Raw genomic sequence first — 26,992 nt, 5'->3', positions numbered from 1 at the left:
GGGGGCGGCCTGCTTCCAGCCGGGGCCGCTCTCCCTCCCGAAGTGCCCCCAAACTGGTGGAGCCTCTAGGGCTCTAAATACAAAATGGCACCAAACGCTGGAGTCCCGCCTCTGGGGGACTCGGAATACACAATGCCCCCGGGGGACTGAGGTTACAGGGGGGAGCGGCCCGCTGCCTTCCGGGGCCGCTCCACTAGCCAAGACGTTGGACCCCCTCAGTGGGGACTCAAAAGATAATGGCCACCGGAGCCCTCGTGGACTCTAAATACAGCTGTGCCTCGCTCTTGCGCCCCACTCCTCCCTGGCAGCTCCACTTACCAGACTGCTCTCGGGAGTCGGTGGGGGACGCAGGTTGTTTCTTCGGTCTGTCGGGTCCAGCAGCTCCTTCCCCAACTGCTAGGATCTCTGGGGCAGAGGTGGCGGTATCCGGGGAGAGCGCTGAGGCCGAGACGCCCAGCGCCTTCCCTGCTCTCCTTCACTTCCGCCTGGCGAGCCTCTTGGTTGCTAGGTGACGCCCGCGGCTGGGACCAATCCCAGCGTGGAGGGCTCCCTACGTCAGAGGCAGCCGGGCAAGAGATTCCCAGGTCCGCGGTGGTGCTCTGTGGGGGCGGCAAGTTGTGGAGTGGGCACCCGCTAGGGCACAAACTCTGGCACAAAGTCCCTGGCGGGGTGGGCACCCGTCAGGGGTTAAGACAAATATGGCAAAATGCAGGGTGGGCTCCTGCTCTTCCTCACGCAAAATGCGGGGTGGGCTCCCGTGATGGGGACACAAATGCAGGGGAATCCCTACGCCCAAGTTTTGCAGCTCTGTGCCGCAACTAGAAATAAAAGCGCTCACCCCAGATGGAAAAACAAAGCGCTTTCCAGGCACTTGAAGGCAAGAGGAATTCCAGGGAAGTTGTGTAGGAGATGGCGGGGCAAAGGCTGGGCCCAGGGGCCAGCTCACAGGGTCCTCCAGGCAGGGAGGCAGTCCCAGTGGCGGTCCACCTGGCGCCCAGCAGCAGCAGCAGGCCCCCTCCCAATTAGGATCAGCAAGAGAACATTTTACATGGGGTCACAGCCCCTTCTTCTACACAGGAATCCTTTGTCTAGGCTGCGGGCAGGGACATCAGACACTCTACAGGAGGCTGAGCCAGCATTGTGCAGGTTAAGTACCGCCCTGGAGCACCTTGTTGTGCTCAGCCCCTCTTTGCCATTCAGAGGACAGGCTAGGGTCATCAGTCGCACCACAGGGGGCGGAGCCAGCATTTTGAGGGGAAAGCCTAGCCCTATTCAGGTCCCAGGTGCAGCTCCTCCCCGTCATCACATGCAGATCTCCCCATTCACCATTGAGGCAGACCCATCCTGACTTACGGAGCCAGGCACACCAGCCAGCTCCAGCCAATCACAAGCCAGACAGTCATTTCTCATTTATTACACAGACATGCCAACTTCTAGAAGTGGCACTTCCACACTAGACACAATCATCCTGCACACATCATCGCACAGCATTTAATCACACGAGTCCGCACATACCAAACTCGCATCTGCACTTCCCACGCATCAGGAACTACCAGGGACACAAACATTCCCCATCCATTCCTATGGGAGGGCAGGCCAACCTCACTACATGCACGCACTTTACCCTGGGACACAGTGGTAAAGTGCGCAGAAGCCAAAAATCACTAACACCAAGTCACAATTAAAAGCAACAAGTTTAGGGGTGAACTTGCCAGAAGGGCCAAATCCAACACTCACCTCAATGATTTATGTGCATTCTTAAGAGGTTAGGCAGCCGACAACAAGAACATGCTACAACATGAGTGGAAGTACTTGGTGTTTTGGTGTATGCAGAGAAACCTTCTCCACTAGATGTTTTTTCAAGATACATCACAATTACTACCATTCATACGATAATGGAAATAAGCATATGCCTAGGGTAGGGTACTTCTAACTAGATTGACTGTTTAAATGAAGAACAGAAAATAAATGTAATTGTTCATGACACCACACCATTAGGTCCTTTCCAAAATCACTCAATCACTTGACCCAGCAAAGGGTGCTAAGACTTCCAAAGTGAGATAAAAATGGTATGTGAGCCAATTCAGTGCCACCACCTTTGGTGCAAATGCACAGCTAAAGAAATTACTTTCACCTCCCTAAAGCAGAACTAGAAACCTTATACAGATGTCTTTGTTCTGAGAATTCACCCAAATCTTACTGCAAAGTGCTTTCGTATTTTCCTGTCAACCAAACCATTAGTTGCAGACAATCTTTCTAGATGATCAGTCGCTAGTTGATAGATCAGTATGAGTATTAGGTATTAAAAGAGCATTAATACTACTTATAGAAAACAAGAGCGCTCAGACGTACAAGTCAGTTCTTCGTTGGTTCTGTGCACCACCACAGAGGAATTGCTAATGGTAAGGCAGTCACTGCATGATAGATATTACGCTGGTTTAGATGTTTTATAAATTAGCTTATAAGCATTACACTGTTACATGGCGGGCATATTCCACCATGAAGAAGGTTTCAACATAAGTCTTCTTCAGTTACCTATCTCTGCATGATAGTTACCACATTACGTAAATGGAATTCTGCCTTTACAGTCACCAAACAGTGCCTGTTGAAGTCCATGCAACATAAGGAGCAGTATTGGATGAGAGAGTTCTAAGAAACTCACCTACTACTCTAATAACACCTCCTCTTCCACGTTGAGGGGTTACAACTCTGCTGTGGATTTGCTGCAGAATATATATATATATATATATATATATATATATATATATATATATATATATATATATATATATATATATATATATATATATATATATATATATATATATTTTAAGATGAATGCTGCAAAAGAACATAATTTCTTTGTAAGTAGTGCTGAAGATTGTTATCTTGTACAGATTCCGGCCTTCCTGTGAAAATACTGGGGTAGTAAACATGATGTTTAATCTTCATATTTTACCCATCACCCCATTAACTTTCACAATACTTTGTTCTAGGATAAATACAGTTTGAAAGTGATGCTCATTGTGGGGGCTTTAAGGGTCTTTGCTTCACTGTGCATTATTCTAGGCATCAAGATGGTTGACATCTATATTTATCACTTTTGGATGGAAGAGATTGCATTCTGGCCATATATCTTAGATGATTGGGTTATGCAGATCAACTGAATCTATAACAGGCACTGTTGTTGTGTTTTTACAGAGTATCTCTAGTTTGATTTCTGAAGTGATTACTTTTATTCATATGGAGGTTAATAAACCCTTTGTCACAGCGCATTCCATATGAGGTTTTGCAGCAAGAGCAGCACTGTATGCCAGAATCCAACTGATTGACTTTTGGAGGGCAGCAGCATGGAAAAGCTGAAACACATTTACCAAGCACAGCTGCTTGGACAGAGAAATGTTGAGGTAGCAAGTATTTGGGCGAGCAAATCTGTGCAACTTATTACAATCGAATGAGCTTTTTTCTCCCACATTCCAGTGTTTTTTGTCATTTGGATTGCTTGCTACTCTGATTTGAGCATGTGAATCCATGAAAGTCACATACTGGGAAGAAAATAGTTGCTTACCTGTAACTGTAGTACTCCTGCATTGGTATCTTTAATGGATTCGCACATGGCTCTCCCCCCCCCCTCCTCCTCCTTTAGTAAATCTCTGTGAAAAAGGGGAGTTCAGAATACTGCCACCTCAGTGTGAAAAGGTTTGGAAATTAGTTTGTGTCATTAAAAATTAGGTGGATAGGCTTCTAGGTTAATTGTTTTATCTCTTTTCTCTGACTTGTTGATGTTATACACTGCTATTTACATAACCCAAGGATCCCATATCAACACGCCAATCCTCAAAAGATACCAACACCGGAGAACTGCAGTTACAGGTTTGCAACGTTTTTCTTGTGTAGATGGAGAGATGTCTCTCCGGGACACAGAAAACACACCCGCTTTTATCAGATTACAAATAATCCTTTAGGCTCTTGTTGTCTTTCATAACTGTTCTTCTGGATACTTCATTAGATGTCCCGCATAGACAAATAATGTTTTACCTTGTAAGTGTCATTGCAGGCTCAGCAGTCTTCTAGTAGACCTTAACTAGTGAACCGAATTGTTTGGGTCACAAATGTTTTGACATGAAATGACTTAATTGAGATGACTTCTGTAGATCTTCTAATTTGCTTTAATGGCAATTGCTGCAGGAAAAAGCAACTTTTCTTCTAATGCAAAACTTTTGTTATTTCAGTTTTGCATCGATTTTGTCATATAAAATTCCTAGAGAAGATGTGCAGTCTCTCTCTCTTGCATTCTCTAGGCTGGAAGAAGGTAAGCTAGTAATATCTATAGAATTTGATTCCAATCTGGTAATGTATGTGCATTCTGTGATCAAACCTGCCATTTCTTATTCATATTTGGAGTGGGCAAAAATATACCTAGTTCACGTTTAATGTTCATGCCACTTTAGTATTTAAAGATCTTCCCTGTTGGTATGTATAATGAAGTCGATCATAATGTGGCTGGGGCGAGGACAGATTTCTAGTGTTAAGTGATGTCGCCGCGCGATGACGGTGGGCACGTATGTAAGAGCAGGGGACAGCTTAAAATAGGAGATTTTGTGAATGTAAAACCTCTCTCTCTCCAAAAGTTAGTAAAACATATTGCATTTTAATATTTAACACTTTTTGCTTCTGTATTTTAAACAAAATGTTACACCCGTGGCTTTAGCCAGAGTTCAGATATAAAGGAGCATAAGCCTGGCAGCAATCTCAATAGATTTATAATACACATTTGTGTCCACATACACCAACACAGATAACCCAAGAAGGTGGAAATAGTGATGCCTTAGAAATACTTTTGCTGGTGTTTACAAAAGATCCCGAATCACTATTTACTCAGTTCAGCAAATCCCATGGTTGCTAAATTTACATGCTTTTATGATCCTGTAGTACAGTTATCTGTGCATATTTCCTTTGAATTATGAACTGTTTTCTGTTTATCACAATATTCTCCAATATCTTTTCCTCAGCAAAACATGCCTTTGGCATTGAAGAGTACAGTTTCTCTCAGTCAACGCTGGAGCAGGTATGTCTAAAGAAGTAAATAGTATGACTTGCACCTTGTTCATAAATCTGTGTTGTTTTCTTTTGAACAAATAATGTAGGCGCTAAAAGATTTCTGTTCTAAATGATGTGCTTATTATGTACTTTCCTCTTCTGTCCTGTGGCTTCTTAGTTGGTCTAAACTTCTAACAGGCAGTGTAAATGCATAATAGCACATTGCTAGCCTACACTGAGGTACTCCCCAGTGAAGAACACAGACATTCTGTCATGTATGACTAATCCATAGTTGCACACTGATGCCCGGTATACCATATGATCCGTGCCTTACCTATTGTAATACCATGTTATATGCTCACCATTGGGCACCGTTATTCTGCTAGTTGCTTGGTATACCATATCATCTGTGCCTTATCTATTGTAATACCATGTTTAACAAAGGGCACTAATATGTTCCCAGTTGTCAAACAGTGACACTATACACAGCAATCTAAAAATGCCTTGCATTTTCGATTAATTATTCAATAATTATTTTGTTTTATGTAACAATGATTCCCCAATGTAGACAAGTAAGTACTGAGTCAACAAACACCAACTAAGTAATATAAGTAAGTATTTTACACCCTCCTGAAGTGGAGAGGCTACTGTGTCTGCAGCAGGTGTTCAGGGACACTTTTACATTAGTTACTAGCAATTAATTTCTTATCTGACCTTGATGGACTGATAGGATTGTGAGGTGTGAAGCATTGATTAAGATTGACAAATTACATTAGCAAGACTTGTTGGTTAGAGTAAGAGTTTCAAATATAAATTCACAAAGCAACTGCCAACCAGTGCATGTCTCTCAAGAGTGGGGAAATATGTATCTTCCTAAGTAAGATGAAAACTACTCCAGCTTCTACTCTCTGCAGCTTATTTATGTTAAGTTGTGAGGTTTCTGCAAACAAGTCTTTTTGATCCAATCATAACCCTTCCCATATATTCTCTGTTTTTCTATACATGGATGACATGATATGCATAATAGCATGAAATGATAATAAAATGATTCGATAACCTGTAGCCTTTTATCAAAGATAACACCAAAGTACTTTATTTTTTATTGACAATATTTTACATCAAACTCAGGATCTGAGTGAACAACATGGCAGATTATAAGCTTGTTTCATACCTAAATATAGATGAACTACAAAACTTAATGAAGCCATTAAATATTTCTCAGATGATCCCTGGTTATGATCTTCCACAAATTGTATTTGTTTCAGATTTCAATGAGATCATTGCACACTGATGGCCTGATTCACAAAGGTAAACTTAAGCCAAAAGTCTAAGTTTACTATGTTCAGTATTCACAAAGGTAAGTTACGAGTAGTATCTTTCTGTCTGCAACTACTCGTAACTTACCTTTGTGGATACTGAAGAGTAGTAAAGTTAGAATTTTGGTCTATACTTAGATTAAAAGTCCAACTTTACCTTTGTGAATCAGACCCTTAGTGTCTGGAGGAGGTCAAAGCGACCAGTAGGAATATCAGGTCTTTGACATTTCTTTCCAGTTGATAAAATCCCCTAATATTTATTGTCTCTACAATTTCATGCAAGTCTCTTCCGCTAATGTCCTTCCCTTAACATTTCTGATTCAGCCTTAATTTCAAAATTCTCCTTCAGGGGATATCCATTGATAATAGTTAGGCCTGGCATTTTTCGCGGTGTTTCCCCAGACTTTTTACCTTCTAACCTCCTGTTTAGCTGACTTCATTTTTGCTGGCTTTAGGACTCTGTGCACTTTGCCACTGCTCACCAGCGCTAACTTGCATTTTCTCACTCTCTAAAACATGGTAAAATTGACTTAACCACAATTGGAATATTTAATTTACATATAAGTCCCTAGTACAGTGCACTACTTGTGCCCAGGGCCTGTAAATTTAATTCTACTAGTGGGCCTGCAGCACTGATTGTGCCACCCACTTTAGTAGCTCTTTAAACATGTCTCAGGCCTGCCATTGCAGAACCTGTGTGTGCAGTTTTAAACTGCCATGTCGAACTGGCAAGTTAACCCTCTTGCCAGGTCCGAACCATCCTTTTTAAAACATATGTCACCCCTAAGGTAAGCCCTGGACAGTCCCATGGGCAGGGTGCAGTGTATTTAAAAAGTTGGACATGTACTTTCAAGTTTTACTTGTCTTAGCAATGAAAAACTCTTACATTCGTTTTTCTCTACTGCAAGGCCTATCTCTCCCACTGATTAACATTGGGATTACCTTGTGCCACTTTATAAGTGTAATTTCGAGTTGGGGAAAAATTGACTTTCAAAGTTTGCTGTCCCTGTAAATTACAACTTATGATACAGTACTTATAGTACAGTTGCATTTTAGGTTGCATGTCAGAAAGCTGACATTTTGTTACTTTAAACATGTATCTGAATGCACGTTTTTGGTGTGTAACAGCCTGCATTCCCTCCGAACAGCCACACACAAAGGGGGGCTTAAGTGTGACTGCTGGGTCAACATCCTGATAAGCCATGCTGGGCAGGATGGGAGGGAGGAACCAACATACTCTGTGCACTTCAAAGGTCTCTTTGAAGTCTCCCCCCCTTAAAGGCACAACTTGGTTTAATTACTAGATCTCTACACCACCAACTCAGTACACTTGTGGACGTGAGGATATTATGCCAGGAAGTAGGACTGCTGTGCTGCTGAAAGGATTGTCACTCTGCTGAACCTTTCTGGACTCCTTCTCTGCAGTGTCTGTCCTGATGCCTGCTACCCTCCTTTCCCAGGAGTGAGAAGGACTGGACCTGCATCTCTACTACCCAGAACCAATGTGTCTCCAAGGGCTTGCTGGTTTGTCATCTGTTCTGAAGTCTCAGGAACATCAAAGACTTCCAACAACTCTGCTACAGAACCTGGATTCTGACAACTGTGAGTCTTGCCCTGCCAAGTGGTGCCAACCCAGTCGTGTACCCTTAGAAGGGTGTTTTCTGTGCTGCAACTTAACAAAAGCCACGCATTGCTGGCATTGAGCTGGTTGGGACCGATGCATCTCCTTTGGCGCCGACGCATCTCCTGATTCTAAGCCATCGCACCTCTGGCTGCGTGGCTCGACAACGACGTATCATCTACATCGGAATAAGGCATCAAGAGTGCATCTCGATTTACTTGCCTCGGAACTGACACATCCCCTATATCCAGAGGGATCGACAATGATGCATCGCCCCCTCTGCTCCATGCATCAGGGCAGGTCGAATGCACAACAAAGTCTTTTTGTAGCTGGACAAGGTTGGTTCCCTGTATCTGACCCACACTCCATCACGGTCAGCCTCAACTTTTGGAGTTGACCCTGTCAAGCGCAACTAGATAGCCCTGATTGACACCTTATGCTTTTAAGCACTATATTTGCAGATATTCTGTAAAAATTCAAAAATCTGGTTCTACTTAATGATCATTTTTGGATTGTTTTCTTCATTAAATTAGGCTCTAGTGTTCTAACCAGGTGAGGTATCTTTTTGTGTAGTGTTGTTACTGTTTTGGTTTTGCACATATACTTTACACATTGCCTCCTAAGTTATGCCTGCCTGCTATATGCCAAGCTACCAGAGGGTGAGCACAGGTTAATTTATGGTGTGCATCTGACTTACCCTGACTAGGATTGTGGTGCCTGTTTGGACAGTGTACATACCTGTGCCAACCAGAAACCTAATTTCTAACAATAATCATGAGCACTGAATAGTCCCTCCCACATGCTGGATACTGGACCACTTCTTTCAAATATATATTCATTTTTGTTCCTTTTTCTCCTTACTTCAGGCAGGCCAAATCTTTTTTTCTATCACATTAAATAGTTTTGCAATCTACAAAATAGACTATATTTGCGAGTTTCTTTCACTTACTTTTAAGGCCAAATAATATTAAGGAAAATAAATATTACCAGAAAAGAGGAACTTTTCTTAAGAACCTAATTCCCAATCATTTTGTGAAGGAAATGGATTTATAGGAATCAGGTGCACACCTTGGCAAGACTTCACAGCTTTAAATTCAGAAATGTAAGCTGCAGCTATGTTATCATGAAAACGGACATTTCACCATTAAGGGGCCACAACTCCCCAGTATGCTATTAATTCCCAGCAGGTGGCAGTTACCCCAGTCATTTTTTTCAGCTACTGGTGACAGGACCTTGAAGCACTGAGTATCCTTTTTGGCTTTTTTGCAGCTAAATCTCTTTAGATTTAGTTCAGATAAGCTTCCCTCAACATATTTTGGTCTTTATAGTTTGTTTCCGTCATTTTGTGACATAAAATATTTCATTTACTTATCAAAAAAAATCCATCTTTATTTGCCGTCTGCTATTTGCGGCAGAAAAAAGGCAAAATCACATTTTCATGCTCTATGTATACTTTGCCTCTCTGACAGTCACATCTCATACAGAGTTAATCACTGCTCAATCATTTTGTGAAGGAAATGGAGTTAAAGGAATCAGGTAAACACCTTGACAGGACTCTTCACAGCTTTAAATTCAGAAATGTAAGCTGCAGTTATGTTAGCATGAAAACTGACATTTCACCATTAAGGGGCCACAACCCCCAGTATGTTATTCATTCCCAGCAGGTGGCAGTTACCCCAGTCATTTTTTCCAGCTCCTGGTGACAGGACCTTGAAGCACTGAGTGTATCCTTTTTGGCTTTTTTGCAGCTAAATCTCTTCAGATTTAGTTCAGATAAGCTTCACTCAACATATTTTGGGCTTTATCGTTTTTTCCGTCATTTTGTGACATAAAATATTTCATTTACTTAGCAAAAAAAATCCATCTTTATTTGCCGTCTGCTATTTGCGACAGAAAAAAGGCAAAATCACATTTTCATGCTCTATGTATACTTTGCCTCCCCGACAGTCACATCCCAGACAGAGATCATCACTGCTCTACTACCCCTCTCTGAGGACTTCACAAGAGGAAGATCCAAACCAGAAACCATACTGACGCTCCCATTCATCGCCGAGTAACAAGGCGAGGTACAGTACCAACTTGAACGTGCTAGTTGTTGAGAACTGAGTCGGCGTCCAAGAGAAGAAGATATTTGACATCGAGACTTGGAAAAGATGTTCGACAAGAAATACCATGGCATTGAGACACCTATAGACGTTAAGACACACTGGTTCTTCTTTTTCCATTTGAAAACTGTTGATTGACAGAAAGATGAAGACAAGAAGGTTTCCTGCTACATCGGACTCTGAATTCTCAAAAGCATATTCGCCATCTAGAACACCATTCCCGGTGCAGCCACAACACCCAGTTTCTTCAGCAATTTTTCTGCCTCTTTCACGTACAACTCCTGGTACTCCTCCGTTTTCTCTTCCATGTTCAGTAGTGCTGCTACACAGCATCTCTTTGTGGTGTCGTGGATCCAACAACAGTGTCTTGCCTGAGTAAGTTGCTCCTCCAGCCCTTCCAAGAGCAAGAGTCCAGCATTTTTTGGTTGGAGCAAGCAAGGGCACCTAAAAGAGTGTGCTGTCTCTCCTTCAGTTAAAACACATAAGAGAGAGTAGTCCCTCAAAAAAATACTTCTAAAAAAATGTACAGGGACTTGTTGGAATGTTTGGAGTCTTGGCTGTGTAGTTTCCTGACGCCTGGCTCTTTTATTTGAAGATGGTCCCAGTTTTAAAAGTGAAGCAGAATTTTCTGGCTCCCTCTGCCTACCCTGCTGTGGTTGATGCCTTCCAATTGGCCTTGATGGAGATCTTCGGAATAGCCCCTTAAACCTCTGAGTTGCTTACTGAGGAGGGAGGCCTTGATCCCACATGTTCAGCAAGTGCAGTGGCTCTGACCCCAACATCACTAGGGTGCACACCTTGACAGGAACCTGCACTGCTTCAAGTGAAGCATATGGCTCCAAAGGTGCTATCCCATATGCATCTGCCATTACTTACGACACCTACACCTCCTTTGGATCTGATTTCTGCACCACTTACAAAAACCTTTGAAGTTATCTTTTTTTTTTTTTTTGTCCTCTTTGTGCCATATTGTGAGTAGGGAGTTGTCGGGTGACCTCTTTCTTTCTATGACCTTTACCTTCACTGCCATGGAGCTAGATCTGGGCAGTTTCCCTCCGAAGTTGTAAAGATAGAAGGGTCCCTTTATTTCCAATACTCTGAATAACGTTTATCCGAGTGAGGTTGAGCTAGCCACTCTGGCTACTCTTACAGGCCTTCACGGTGATAATCTTCCAATATCTCCCAGAATTAATACTTCTTACTAGGTAATTTCTTTTTGTCCAATTTATATATTTTCAAAACTGAAGCCAGCCATTCTCTATGAAGCGGAGAAGTTGGACTGATCCATTTCACACAAATCTTCCTTCTGGCCAACAATATCAATAGGAATAATAGATTTTCCTGTAATTTAGACAATTTTCCTAAGACATTAGAGTTCATTACCCCAAAGATAACTAGATCGATACTTACATTCAGATGTCTTCCAAACACCTTATCGAGGGTCTTACCCACATCATTCCAGAAACCGTCGAGATGGGGGCACTGCTGGAACATATGTAAGTCATCGGCCTTTTCCAACCCGCATTTTGGGCATTTCTTCACTGCGGCCCGCTGAATTTGGAAAGCTTTTTCAGGGTCCAATATGCTCTATGGGTGGTAAATATATGGTTTCTCTTTAATGCAGTTGACGTTACGATTGACCAACATTTGCTCATAGATACTTGCCATATGTTGTTTATATCCAGCGTCGGTAGTTCATTCCCCCAAGTTCTCTCTGGAATCAGGAATTCCTCCTCCCCAGCTGAGATTAGGGCCCAATACCAATAGGAAATTTCTTTATGGATCAATTTTTTTTCCAACATCACAGATTCAATAGTCACATTTCCTTTTCTAGTTTCTTTTAATGATTTCGCCCAACTTGAAAGCTGATAATATTTACATTTTGCTAAGCAAGCATTTGTTAATGAGGAAAGCATCTCCCATTCTAATATTTTGTTCTGTGACAAAAGTGTCCCCATTCTGTAATTCCTGCTGTTTTTAGTGGTGATGAAAGTTTGTCTTTGAGGAATTCCGGAGTGCCCGGGGAGTCCCATATTGGGGCTAGATCACTGAAATAGGGAATATCCAGAGTACGTCTTATGCAGTACCATATTTTTGCCATAGACTTTAAAGTCTTCAGTTTAACTTTTTTTAAATATTTAGGGTGGCCGAATTTGTAAAGGAAATGGCTGATCTTATTGGTCATTGCTTGGAGATATGGTGGGTATTTGTCGTATGTGCTTAGCAACACTCTGCCTGGTTTAAATTGAAAGGCTCTGCAATATTCCAAAAGATCTGGGCTGGCTATCCCCCCTGTTCTTTCTTTCTCCTTATTTTGCTCCAAGCAATTCTTTGTATTTTCGAGGACCAGATGAAGCGTGTGAGATCTCCCTGGATTTTTTCTATTGTCTCTCTCTTGAATTCCAGCGATATAGCACCAAACACAAATGTAAATTTCGGAATGACAGACATTTTAATAATGTTAGACTTGCCTAATATTGTCAATTCAATTCAATTCAATTCATAAAGCTTTATTCGGAGCATAGAAAACATGTCCATAAAAGCACACACAGTTATAAATACAGAACATTTGATCAATTTAAAAAGGAAACACATAATACATTACTATCCAGAAGGGGATGGAATAAATAATTAAAAGCACATACTTTTCCTAGCACCAATTGCTTTAAGCAGGAAAGTAGCAGTAAAAAAGCAGATGTCCGGGTGGTGCAAATTAAAAAGCAGTTTCATAGAGTCATTAATTGTTCTTACTCCAAATCTTTTCAGCATAGGCTTTAGGAAAATTTTCCGCAATTCACCATACAGTTGACACAATAAAAGAAAGTGCATAGTGCTCTGCTCAGCATTATTATCACAAGCACAGGGTCCGGATGGACGCATTTTTACAGGGGGGCACGCAACCAGATAATGTACTGTCCCCATCCTCATCCTGGTCAGCACAAACTGATGAGAAACTCTAGTCACCTGTGTCAAGTACGGTTGGAGTCCAATAAAGTCATTCATACTGTTATACAGCATACAGGTAGAGAGATTCAGTTCCTCCAATGCACGCCTCTCTGCACAATAATTCAAGAAGGTGACTTTCAAATTAGACTTGGAAATGTCAGACACAATGTCGATCATTGGACACATTAAGCCCAAAAACCTTTTGAAAACTGTCAATCGTATATTTGATCCAAGGGATCTTTAAATGATGATCCAAAGTGAGGCAATCATCAATAATGGGTCTATTCAGGGAGGTACCATCATTCAGCCATACCGAGCGCCACAATAATAGGGGTCTTAACATAATCATGAAACACAGAAGCCTTTTCAAAAAATGATTCTCCTCTACCTGCAGACTCCCGGCTGGTGACACACCCCATACTCCAGCCCCATAGAGGGCCGCGGAAAGACATCTGGATTGGAAAATATTTAACATGTCTTTAATCCGCCTGTTCCCCAACTTCTTAGCGAAAACAAATACCCCATTAGCACTCCTCGTCATCTTTGTTTTAACAGCTTTATGCTCTATATCCCAGCAGCCGTTTTTGGAGAATGTAATCCCCAAGTAGCAAAAGTTATCAACTTTTTGGACCGGTTCACCTTCTATGAGATAATGGGAATTAAATTTCGTTTTAGATCGTCCTGTCCCACACTCCATAACGTGCGTTTTAGTCCTATTAATCACCAGTTTCCTGCTTTTGATGAACTGTACAAACCTGTCCATCAAACGTTGGAGACCTAATGGGGTCCTGGACAGCAACACGGCGTCATCCGCATAGAGTAACACAGGGATGTTAAGGTTGTTAACTCTCGGGGCATCTGCCCCAACTGTCTGTAGAACAGAATCCACCTCATTAATGAAGAGTGAGAAGAGCAGGGGTGCTAAAACACACCCCTGCCTTACACCCCTCCCGATCCTGAACTTGCTCGTACACTCCCCATTAGGTCCATACCGGACACTGGTGCATAATTTTTCGTACAGGCGAGCCAGGAAATAGACTAGACCTTCGGGTGCTCCCATTTCAATCAGTTTGGCCCAGAGTATAGCGTGGTTTACCATATCAAAAGCGCTGCTTAGGTCAGCGAAACATAAATATATAGACCCTTTTTTGGCCTGGGTATATTTCCCTACCAAAGGTTCTAAATTTAAGCATTGCTCAATGGTGCCACGCCCCTTCCTAATCCCAAACAGACTGTTGGTTAAAATCCCGTTGGTCTCTGCCCATTCCTCTAATCTGACTAAAAGGACCCGGCTCATAACTTTTACAGATGAATCCAGTAAGGATATTGTCCGGTAATTTTTTGCATCACCCCGATCACCTTTTTTTAAGATGGGAACAATTATTGATTCTGCCCATGTTAACGATATCTCACAACTAACTGCTGCATTAAAAATCTTAACCAACAATGGGCCCCATATCTCCGGGCCGTCTTGTACACATCTATAGGCACCCCATCTGGTCCCTGGGCCTTCCCTCCCTTACTAGCTCTAATGCTATCCATGACCTCCGGTATGGTGATATTTAGGGCAACGATAGGCCAACCATCTCCAGAGGAGACCGGTCCATTACCAGAGTCAAAAATAATGGAGAAATGTTGGATCCATGATTCCATGCTCACATTGGATGTTAGCTCCGGTACCTTCTCGTCCTTAAGAAATGGGCAGTTCACAGTGGCCCAAAACAGTGTACAATTCTTCAATTCTGCAGCTTGGCTAAGATTGTCCCACGCTTCCTGCTGGAGTTCGGCCTTTCTGCGCTTAAGGGTCAAGTTGTAATCCAGCCTAAGTTGGGTCACCAGACTCTTATCTCTAGGTTTAACTGCTAAGGCCTCTTTTAGGTCTTTCCGGGCGATAGAACAAGCATGGTCAAACCATCCCCTTTTTTGTCTACTCTTGTGCCCATCTATTCTAGTGAACTTTTTGTTGATGATTGCATTAATTCTAACAAAGTGATCAATACTGTCAGCCATGATTTCTTCCTGTTCGAGGATCGCCGTAATTTCTGTCATACAACTATTAATGATAGAGTCAGATGTTATTTCGGCTTTATCCCCTTTCCACCTCAACCTGAAACCATTGAGTCTATGGGGTTCAATATTAACAACAGTACCCGAATGGATAACAGGGGCAGATTTCCAGATCATGGCTTCAATAGTTAAGCAGTTATGGTCACTTAGCATAACGTCAACCACCTTTGGTTCTGAGCACAAGGGGATTAGGTTAGAGGACATGCACTTAAAATCAATGACAGTATTAGCCCCCCTCCCTTTGAAAGTCGGTAAACTTTCTCCCACATCATTCTTCCCATTTTCCAAAATTTCCATGTCATGGGCTACCAAAAAACAGTTAAGAGATTCTCCATACAGATTATGGGGAAAATGGACATCGGCATCCCCTAAACGATCGAAGACACCAAATAAATTCTGATATGATAAGAGGCAAACTGAAATGTTAAAATCCCCCACAAAAATAAATTCATAAACAACATTAAAATTGTTCACAATACTTCTTAGCGCATTTTCTAATTCGTTAATTACTGTGTGCCTGGTACCATCAAATATATTATTATAAAAATTAATCAAGAGGATATTTCTACCCGCTTCTTGTGCTAGCCATAGAATTTGGGAGTGAGCCCCCACTAATACATGCTTTTTCACCAAAATTGGTAACTTGACCGAAATCAAAACCAACAACCCCCCTTTTGCTCTACCAGAGGGCGATGCCAAGGCAGGAAGTTCGTAGGATACAAAGCCATCATTACCCTTGAAATTTTTACACCAAGTTTCCTGCAGGCAAATAATATCAAATAGACCAATAAATTCTTTCTATCCTAAAATATCCTCTTTGGCCATCAAGCCTGCAACATTTCAGCTGGCGATATAGCAAGTTCCACTTTTCCTACAGTGGCTAACATTTGGTGGGCCATCACTAAGTATGGACATGTTCTCATCTAAATTAAAAACCTGAGTGTTGTGCCTAGAAGTCTCATCTTTTCCTCCAATGAACATACAATCTATAGTCACACTATTAACCAATTCATTTTCAGACATGGTTGACTCTCCATTACAATTTTGAGATGGCTGAGTAGTCTTTAGTCAGTCATTTGAGTCTAAACCTCTCAGGGCTTGATATCGATTGGACGTTGATACCTCCAGGCCCCTATGCCTGGAGTCCCCCCAGCCTCCTCTCCCCCCTGGACTTAGTTTAGGCTGGGCAAATAAATGCCTATAAAAATAACCCAGGGGTCTAAGTGTTATTCCTTGATCGCTAGGTGGGCGTGAGGTAGCTCTGATCAGAGAGGTAGTGGCTAAATGCGGGTCCTTAAAATTCACTATCACACAGTCACCACTAATATTTTTCTCAGATTTACCAATCCATTTAGTCCTGGTTGTGGCCAAGATCTGATCGGTTAAATCTAATGGAAAACCACATTCCCGGTTAAGCCAACTCACAGTTTTATTCTTTAATGACTCATGGGTTTCCAGGTTACCGTGAGGCCCTGACTCATTTACAGGTGGTACGTTGGTCAGAACTGCCACATACGGGGCACAATCTGGCGGTAAATCCGGTTGGGAATACCCATATCGCCTAGGTTTCCCTGTCCCTGACTTTTGTTTAGCCCCTGGGGTGTTGGCACTCACTATATTTGGGACTGACACAGGCCTAATAGTAGGGGCAGCCTCGGTGACTACGGCTTTTTCAACAGGGGTGGTCATCTGAATCGCCGCTGGAGGTGGTTCACTAGACTTCCTGCTAGCTTCAAGGGTAGCATGGTCTGAGTTAGATTCCTTCAGTAAGCCCCCTAATCTCACCACCTCCCCTGTAATAAAATCCAGTTTATCCATTATTGGTTTAATTATTGTCTCAACCTTGGCATCAATGATATTAATGAGCAGATGAAGCTGGTCAGAGTCTAATGTTATCTGGTGACTATTGGCCATAATGGTAGGATCACAGCTGGTGGTATCAGCTACTGGGGCTAATCTCTTCTTGGCCAGTTTACCTCCTTGTTTTTGTAAAATAGGCCTCCCAAAACTTCTACCTGATCTTAATGTTCTCTGTATTCTGGGGGCCGGAGAATCAAATACACTTAAATCAGAATAGCACTCGGGTGTCCCACAAGGGATCCGGGGGAGACGCCCCAAAAGGTGAACAGGGCTTCCCCAGAAGAGAGAGCGGGAGATAAAAGGAAGGAGTTCTTTAAAGGCCCCCAAAATAGACCGCATGGGAAAGGGGTAGGTTTCCCGCCCCAATCTTGATTCCAGAAACCCACTTACCCTGACAAGAGTCAGCTGCCCAGAACTGTCCGGTGCTACGAGTGCGGGGAGGTTGGACACTACAAGGCGGATCCTCAGTGTCTCAAAACTGGACCCGGGCCCCCCCTAGGAGGTAAGAGCCCCGGGATGGCTAGTGTAGCTCTGGGGGAGGAGTTGTCCCTAGATGTGGGGGGTGAGTGCACAGGCTTGACCCTAGTTTCCCTGGGGGATAGAGAGATGGTCCCAGAGACGCAGTTACCCTCGAATACTGCCAAGTATCAGCAGAGGGTACGGGTTAACGGGCAGGAGGTGGAGGATCTGAGGGACATGTGTGCCAGCATGACGATGGTAATGAGACAGCTGGTGTCCCTGGAACAAGTGATCCCTGATATATTCCACCCGGTTGTGTTGGCTGACAACAGTGTGGGTCGCTACCCTGTGGCCCAGGTCCCCTGAGTGGGAAGGGGTCTTGGGCCCGTTGAGAGTCGCGGTGAACCCTGCCATGCCAATTGAGTGTCTGCTTGGGAACGATCTGGAGTATACTGCCTGAAAGGAGGTGGAGTTCCAAGCCCACACAGAAATGCTCGGATTACCGGGATGGACCTGCGTGGTCCTGCGGTCCATGGCTGCCCGGCAAGGAACTCAACCCGGGTTGGAGCCTGGAACAATGGCCCGGCCCAATGCTGGACAAGAGGACGTTTTGGAGGGCACACCCTGCGAGACGGATGGGGTGCCCGCAGAGGTGACCCCAGAATCCGCGGAGGTGGATGTTGTTCCCGTGCAGAGTGGCAGGTGGAAGGAGGGCCTACCTGGAAGGAATTTTGTCGGGCGTAGAGAGAGTGCCCCACGCTTGAAGGCATGTGGCAGCAGGCCGAAGCCCAAGTGACTGGTAAGGAAACCGGCAATTACCATATTTACTGGGAGGATGGCCTCCTCTACAGTGAAGAATTTTTGAGTTGGAGAAGCACTCCTTATGTTTTTACTTGTTTTTAAAAAACTTCAACTGTTGAAGTCCAAGCGTGCTGCGGAGGTAGCACGTATCTCCCTACCGTGCCTCCATAGAAACCTCCTATCTTAAGTGAAACCAGAACACTTAACCTCCGTGCACTGTTGCTGGGGTGGTTCTAACACAAGAACTACCTTTTCTTTTATGCTGTATTACAAATTAAATCAACAAACTATTCTTGTAGTTTCCAATTGTATATTTTTAGTTTTCACAAAACACTCTATATTTACATGTTTCTGGCAAAAGCCTGACATCCATTTACAAAATTAACATGTCATTTGAATAATTATAACATCTCAAAATTAAACATGTTCTTGTATTCTTCAGAAAAGAATTCTCTTGATGCCCAATGCATTTCGAGCTCGGAGAGCTCTTCCTCAGGGGCCTGGGGACTGAACATATAGATGAATTTAATTTAAATTTAGTCTTTGCGCACAATTCAAAAATTTCAAACAGATCACAATGGACAAGGTTGTTCTTGTTTGTTTACCTAATGTCATGTATGTGTCAGTGAGTGTTGTTTTGATAGATAAAGAAAGCCCCTCTCTCCACCACTCTTGTGCTCAACGTGACTGGTAACGACTGCTATACTCACTCTCCAAATGGAGAAGTCCTCAATACGCCACCTATTTGCAAAAGAAGAACCTGTTTCAACAAAAACCATCCTTAGAAGCTCACCTCCTGTTAACTTGCTAAATCGTAAACTGCTTTCTGGGCAATCTTACCTTAATTTAACTTGACAGAAAGCTCGCTGTGCTCAACTTCGTGAAACCCAATTATTGAACCATCCTGTCCCCTACAAAATCAACAAAAAGCATTGTTTACCAGACACGCTGTCAACGCTGAAAAACGCTGTATGAAAGCTCCCTCAGAGAGCACCCAATGCTCTCATTCAACGCTCCTAAAGCCCTTGGCCATACCTGCTGCTCAGATCCTCTTCCGTAGCTTTTATGTAATCTCGGCTTTTCCGCCGCCATCAACAGGAATTCCTCAGGCGATTACAGCCGTTAACGCTGTTCACTCGCGTTATGTGCTGAATACCAAGGAAACCGAAACGGACTTCAGTGGCCGTCACTGCGGGCACCATCTTTGAATAGGGCTTGATAGATACGCTCAATGAGAAAGAAACTGGAACGAAGTCTCTGTAACAACTGTACCTCAACCAGACTATAATGGTGGCTTATGTGAATGAAGTGAATAACAAAAAAGAAGAAAAAGATTGTAAATGCAAGGTGAATGAACGGATGTCAAGGTGGTGAATCGGGAGGGGTGTACCATGTCACTCATGCTGTTGGCAACTGCTTTCAATAATGTTGAAGATCAATAATATTAAAATCACAACATTTTCTAAGAGGTCATAATTCTGATTTGCCTGCCACCAACAGGAAATGCTATGTGTGAATGGACAACATTAATGCTGTATTGTCAGCTGTTTTTAGAGTTATTTTACTCGTTTTTCTTGTGATTTTAAAATTTACTTTTTCACTCTGTGTTTGCAGACAGCATACCCCTAGGCCACCTGCACACATTTTCGCCACCATTTGAGACTTTTAGCTGCCGTTTTTGAGCTAAATTGGGGTTAGGGAAATCTTCCCACGGCGGCCATCTTGAGTGTGCCCAGAGTGGTGTGAGCGCTCTAGTGGTACATATAAAAGGATACGGTCACCCTATCGCGCTAGCGGTCGCGTTTGCGGAAGCGCCGTCCCTAGCGCCGGAGTCTCGTCTGAGTCAGCCCGTCTGCGCTCATCCGCGCTCCGACGGGCTCTGGGCTCTGGCAAGTACTCTATACATCATCTGTGAGTAAGTTGTTCCTGATCTACTGTATTGCATTATGGTTCTTTCCTATTCTGCTGTGGAATTACATTCATGGCGCCGCTTTGCTAGCAAGACCTGCTCTGTATGTACATTGCCCTTCCCCAAATACAAATGTCACCAATGCGGTTTCGCTCTCGGAATACCAGCGAGCTGCAGATCGCTTAAGCGCTATGTCAGACGCAGCAGGCCTGTTAAGTCCAATACTGTCTCTTCACATTCCTCTTTACATTTTTGGAGTATTAATTGTAGATCTCTCCTACAACACAAATATAGCATCTGTGACTTCATCACTGATGAACAACCGGATGCTGTGTTTCTTACAGAAACCTGGTTGCATGACAGCTCTGGCCCCGATATTGCCGCTGCAATTCCCCCTAATTACGTCATCGTAAGAAAGGACAGAGTTCTAGGCAAAGGGGGGGGGATAGCCATGATCTTCAAATCTAAGTACACCTGTAAATTTGAAGACATTCCTTTCAAAGGTTGCGAGGCAGCCCTTTTTAGGCTAACTATTAACCCTCAGTTCACAATGACAGGTCTATTAATCTATCGCCCTCCTGGGAATGCTAACCCCTGGGTTTCTTCTTTGCCAGATTTCCTGGCCCCCTTGCTGCTTAGAGCAGCCAACTTTTCGATTCTAGGGGACCTAAATATCCATCTCGAAGATTCCGACAGTACGTCCACTAAACAGCTTATTTCTACTCTCGATGTTTTTAACATTCAACTCTTGAACTCTGCCCCTACACATCTTGCTGGTCACTTATTAGATCCCATCCTGTCAAATCTACAGTTGGACTGCTCTCAGAAAGCACGCCCAATAGAATGGTCTGACCACTTTGCTGTTCCTTTTTCATTGGATATTACCAGGACAGCATTACAGATCGGAAAGGAAATAGATAAACGGACACGCAGTTGGGGGAAAATTAACATGCCAGAACTTAATAAACAATTATTAAGGACACTTCCTAACACCGACCTATCTATCTCTGCACTAAATTGTGCAGTTGGTCAGTGGTTAAATAATGCTGTTGATTCCACGCTTCCCTTGACATATAATAAAACTATGCCTCATCATCCACCTGCACCTTGGTTTTCCGACAAGCTTAAGTGCCTTCGCACTCAATGTAAGATTTTAGAAAGGAAATGGAGGCGCAATTATTCTCCTACACGCAAAGTTGCTTACAGAGAAGCTCTGAAGGGCTATCATAACAGCTGCAAAACAGCCAGAGCAGACTATACTAAAAAAATAGTTTCAGATGCACAAAACTGCCCTAAGGTGCTCTTTTGAGTTGTAAAAAAAACTGACAGGAGCGGACTCTATTCCTGCGCCTCCCGCGCTTGACAAGGTTCAATGCCAATCCTTAGCTGACTTTTTTGTTAAAAAAGTCGACTTGATCTATGATCTTTTTACCCCGCCACCGATGGTAACACCTTTTGCATCTGGCGCTGTGCAGTCATCTGCTAATGTTGACAACGTTGCCAAACTCTCTGTATGGCAGCCATTAGACAATAGTTCCTTTTCTTCTTGTCTAAATAGTGTGCGCTCTGGCTCTCCGTGCGATGCACTTCCGGCTAAAGTACTCAAACAATTAGATCCCTCCACCCATCAGATTTTTGTTAAATTGTTAAACGCCTCACTTACTGAGGCATATGTACCCCAGTCATGGAAACACGCTATGGTAGTGCCCTTGTTAAAAAAGTCTGGTGCTGATACCTCGAATCTTGCCAACTTTCGTCCAATATCCCTGCTACCCATCTTCTCTAAAGTGTTAGAGAGACACATTAATACCCAGCTCACTGAACTGGCGGAAAGTTCTGGTTTCTTACATTCCTCCCAGTCGGGTTTTCGGTCCTGCCACTCGACCGAGACAGCCCTTCTTGGGGTGACAGAGAGTCTCCAACACGGTGTCGACCAGGGTGAAACTATGGCGCTCATCCTGTTGGATTTGAGCGCAGCTTTCGACACCGTGTCACATTCCATCCTTCTTAACTCTCTGCGGTCACTCGGCGTGACTGGTAGGGCCTTAGCCTGGGTGGCCTCCTTTCTTGGCGAGCGAACCTTTCAAGTTTTCTCCCCTAAGGCGGCATCAGCGGTCTGTTCCTCAGCGCGGGGTGTCCCCCAGGGGTCCATACTCAGCCCCCTATTATTCAATCTTTATGTAAAACCCTTGGCTAACATCGTAGAGCAGGCGGGGCTGACCCTGTTCTCTTACGCTGATGACACCCAGATCGTCTTCTCCCTATCAGGGCGAGACGAGAATAACCCCTCTACACTAAAGTCGGGCCTCATTCTTGTGGCGGACTGGATGCAGAGGAACTGTCTCAAACTGAATGGGGAGAAGACAGACGTGGTCATTCTGGGGAAAAATAAGAACCTCTGGGGCCCTCAGCATTGGCCAAATGAGATGGGTGCACTTCCTGTACCCACACATGCTGTACGTAACTTGGGCGTTCAAATTGACGACAAGTTAACAATGAAGCAGCAGGCCACTAAGGTCGCAGCAACCTGTTTTTCTACTCTCAGGTGGCTACAAAAGATCTTATGGATGCTTCCCATTCCTTACCGTAGAACGGTTGTCCAGGCATTGATAACATCTCGCCTGGACTATGGCAACATACTATATTTGGGTGCTGATGTAGCCACTGTTAAAGTATTGCAGGTTGTACAAAATGCAGCCGCGCGACTCTTGAAGAATGTCCCTAGAAGAACTTCTGCATTATCTGCCTTGCATGATCCTCATTGGTTGAAGATCTCCAGCCGCATAAAGTTTAAGGCATTATGCTACATGTTGAGGATCAAGCAAGGCATTGCACCTACTTACTTACAAAAACTGGTGCAACTTTACAGGCCCAAATGTACCTTACGATCCTCGGAAATTGGCAATTTCTCTATACCAAGATTTAAGCTGGCAAGGATGGGGGGACGTTCCTTCTCCTATCTTGGTCCCAAATATTGGAATGCCCTGCCCACCGCCCTTAAATTAGAGACCAGTCTTCTTCGTTTTCGCAGAGCACTGAAAACGCTGTTGTTCACATAAGTAGTTGGATCCTGTATGCTGGCTATCTGATATCTTCTTCTCCAGTCTGTCCCTAGCGCCGGGAAACCCACTGTGGGTAGCTGTGCGCGGTAAAAGTTTAAATAAATAAATAAATAACAAAGAAGTAGCCTTGGGTACCCAGCTGCAGTTCCACTAAAACACTTTCCTGTCTATGCATGCATCATTCCTACAGATACAGGGTGGGGTAATGAGAAATCTATTTTTATTGGAACTTATAGGAAACAAATCAGATCTACTTTTTCATTGAGCCCCCTTGGCTCCTGCGTTTCCAATTTCTTGATCCAATAAATCTCTCTTAGGGGGAGGGATCTAGTTAGATCCACTCCTTCATGAAGTTTAACTTTCTCCAGTATTGAAAACCTGATCTGGGATATGTTGTGATGATTTTCAAGCCAATGTTTAGCTAAGTTGCTTTTCATGTTTTGGTTCCTTATGGTGCTTTTATGTTCCGAGGCTCGAATATTTAGTTTCCTCTCTGTTTTCCCTACATAAATTTTGCCGCATGGGCACTTTATGTAATAAACCAAATTGTTCGAGTTGCAATCTCCATCATAATATAATGCAATTTCTTTCCCAGTTCGTGGATGACTATTACATTATGGCATTGCACACAATTAGAACATCTTTTCATTCCTTTATGAGCGGCTTCTGGTCTCCTCTACAGTGAGCCTAAGGCTCCGGTGCATGGGTCATCAAGGGCCTTAGTGGTCCCCCAATGCTACCAAGCCTTCCTGCTGGAATTGGCATATGAGATACCACTGGCAGGACATCTGGGCCAGGATAAGACATTCGCTCGGTTGGACCCACATTTTTACTGGCCCAGAATGCGAGTTGCCTCTGACACCTTTTGTAAGACCTGTAAGACTTGTCAAGCGAGTGGGACTAAGTTGAAGGTCCCCCTGGAACCGCTCCCGGTTGTCGGTACCCCTTTTGAGCGGGTAGGTATTGATATTGTTGGGCCAATGGACCCGCCGACTTCTTCGGAACACCAGTTCATCTTGGTGCTGGTGGACCACGCCACCCGGTACCCGGAGGCAATCCCTCTAAGGACCATCAATGCACCTGCGGTGGCGCGGGCCTTGATGGGGACTTTTACCCGAGTGGGATTCCCCAAGGTCGTGGTGTCAGATAGGGGCACAAATTTTATGTCAGCCTACATGACGGCCATGTGGAAGGAGTGCGGAGTGACCCTAAGGTTCATCCACTCCTTACCACCCCCAGACTAACGGGCTCGTAGAGCGCTTCAACAAGACCCTGAAGGGGATGATCCGTAGCCTGCCAGACGGAAGTGGGACGTCCTCTTACCCTGTCTGCTGTTCTCCTACTGTGGGGTGCCGCAGAAGAGGGTGGGTTTCAGCCCCTTTGGGAGAAGTCTTTCAAGAAGCTTCCCCGTGATGTGGTCAGCTACATGCTGGCATTCCGCAGCCAGATGGCCAAGTTGTGGAAGGAAGCCTCAGACAATCTGGAGGCTAGTCAAGCCGTCATGAAGGAGTGGTACGACCGGAATGCTCGGAGGGTGGAGTTGGATGCTGGACAGAAGGTGTGGGTCATTGAGCCCAGAGAGCTTAGCGCCCTTCAGGACTGGTGGACTGGACCATATGAAATTTTGGAGAAAAGAGGCAAGACCACTTACGTAGTAGACCTCAAGATTCCCCAACAACCCCATGGGGTGTTCCACGTCAACCGCCTGAAGCCGCACTATGAGAGCGATCAGAGCTTGCTCTCCTTATGGTGATGGAAGGGAGCGAAGAGGAAGAGAGCGAGCCTCTTCCGGACTTTCTGGCGGCCCAAGAGAAGGATGGATCGGTGGAGGGAGTGGTCCTCTCCCCATCCTTGACCCCTGAGCAGCAGAAGGACTGACGCCAGGTATTGGAGCAGTACTCCTCGTTGTTCTCCCTCACTCCTGGGATCACGCACTTGTGTACCCATGATGTGGACACAGGGGACAGCCCACGCGTAAAAACCAAGTCTTACCGGCTTTCGGACAAAGTCAAAACCAGTATCCAGAGTGAGGTTGCCAAGATGTTGGAGCTGGGGGTGATTGAGCCTTCCAGCAGCCCTTTGGCTAGTCCGGTGGTGTTGCTGCCGAAAGCAGCCCCACCGGGCACCACACCAGAACTTCAGTTCTTTGTGGACTACCGTGGTTTGAACTCCGTGACCAAGTCCGACACTCACCCGATCCCTTGGGCGGATGAGCTTATTGACCGACTGGGAGCAGCTCGGTACTTGAGTACAATTGACCTGATGTCAGGATATTGGCAGATTGCCATGGCAGAAGGAGCGAAGGAGAAGATTGCATTCTCCACCCCCGAGGGCCACTTCCAATTTCGAGTGATGCCCTTCGGGCTGAAAAATGCTCTGGCCACTTTCCAGCAGGTGATGACCATGCCTATAGGAAATGTTGCCTGTGACGTCCCTGAATGTCGGAATTGTTAGCTTTACTTAATTGATGCCTAAGAGATGTTGCCTACATTAGCCAAGTACCTAAGAAGTGTTACCTACCTGAACTTAAATTAGATAAAGAGTCTTGTTTTATAACACAGCCTGGTGTGGTGTCTCTTCATTGCGTGCGTATTCTTGAGTCAGTGTGTGCTGCACCACTGCTTTACACATAGCCTTCAGGTGCCTTCCTGCCTCGCGCCAAGCTACTGTGTCGGAATTGGTGACTCCAGTTCTAACAGCCTGCATCCTATCTTAGACCTTCGTAACATCAGTCGCTTCCTCCAGAAGCTCAGGTCTTGTCGGCCCTAGACCCAGAAGACTGGATGGTAGCGTTGGACTTGCAGGACACTTACTTTCATATCCCCCTAATGCCGGCCCACCGGCGTTACCTGTGGTTCACGGTAGGCCATGAGCACTTTCAGTTCACTGTGCTTCCTCTTGTCCTTACCAGCGTCCCTCGGTGTTTCTGAAAGTGATGGCAGTGGTCGCAGCTCATCTGCGCAGATCAGGGGTTTCAGTTTTCCCCAATCTCGATGACTGGTTGTTGAAGGCAGGCTCGCCCCGGCAGTCGTCTCCCACCTCCAGACTACGCCTAACCTGCTGCATTTTCTGGGGTTCTCCATCAACGTGTCGAAGTCGGACCTGATTCATTCTCTGAATCCCCTCTTCATCGGAGCGATTCTGGACACGGCGCAGTTTCAGGTTTATCCTCCTAAACAGCGAAACCGGGACATTCGGGCTATGATTTCGATCTTTTGGCCCTTGTCCTGGGTTTCGGTCAGGATGACCTTGTGGCTGCTGGGCCTCATAGCCTCCTGCATCCTGCTGACCAATCATGCCAGATGACATATGCAGGCTCTGCAGTGGGACCTGAAGTTCTGGTGGGCGCAGCATCAGGGAAACCTGTCAGAGTAGGTCCAGATCTCGGAGAGCACTGCACAGCAAGTGCAGTGGCGGCTCATGAACCAGCATTGGGTCAGCGGGAGATCACTCTCCCTTCCCCAACCGGAGCCACATGGGAAAGGTGGAGATCAGAGGCCTCTGGTCCCCGGCGGAGTCCAGGCTTCATATCAACTTTCTGAAGCTTCAGGCGATCCTACTTGCACTGAAGGCATTCCTTCCCTCTGTCAAGGGGAGAGTAGTGCAGGTGTTCACAGACAACACCACCGCCATGTGGTATTGCAACAAGCAAGGGGGGTGGGGTCGTGGACCCTATGTCAGGAGGCTCTGCGTCTCTGGACATGGCTGGACCATCAAGGCTTTTCCTTGGTGGTTCAACACTTAGCAGGTTCTTTAAACGCCAGGGCGGACGAACTCAGCCGCAGGTGCATGATGGATTACGAATG

The 26,992-nt window shown here is 44.6% G+C and overlaps 1 protein-coding gene across 2 annotated transcripts in view; it reads left to right on the top strand.

Moving 5' to 3' along the window:
• The window catches only part of ABCA5 (ATP binding cassette subfamily A member 5), a 1,411,043-nt gene that overhangs the window by 1,369,209 nt on the left and 14,842 nt on the right, over positions 1 to 26,992 (top strand). For both annotated transcript variants that reach the window (XM_086930971.1, XM_086930972.1), the window contains exons 37-38: positions 4,233 to 4,312; positions 5,013 to 5,068. In XM_086930971.1, the coding sequence (XP_086787097.1) occupies positions 4,233 to 4,312; positions 5,013 to 5,068 (136 nt within the window). The remainder of the gene's footprint in view (positions 1 to 4,232; positions 4,313 to 5,012; positions 5,069 to 26,992) is intronic.

The sequence above is a fragment of the Lissotriton vulgaris genome, chromosome 7 (genome assembly GCF_964263255.1).
Source record: "Lissotriton vulgaris chromosome 7, aLisVul1.2, whole genome shotgun sequence".
Taxonomy (NCBI): domain Eukaryota; kingdom Metazoa; phylum Chordata; class Amphibia; order Caudata; family Salamandridae; genus Lissotriton; species Lissotriton vulgaris.
The sequence above is the reverse complement of the archived record's forward strand: the minus strand, read 5'-3'. Positions and strand labels throughout refer to the sequence as shown.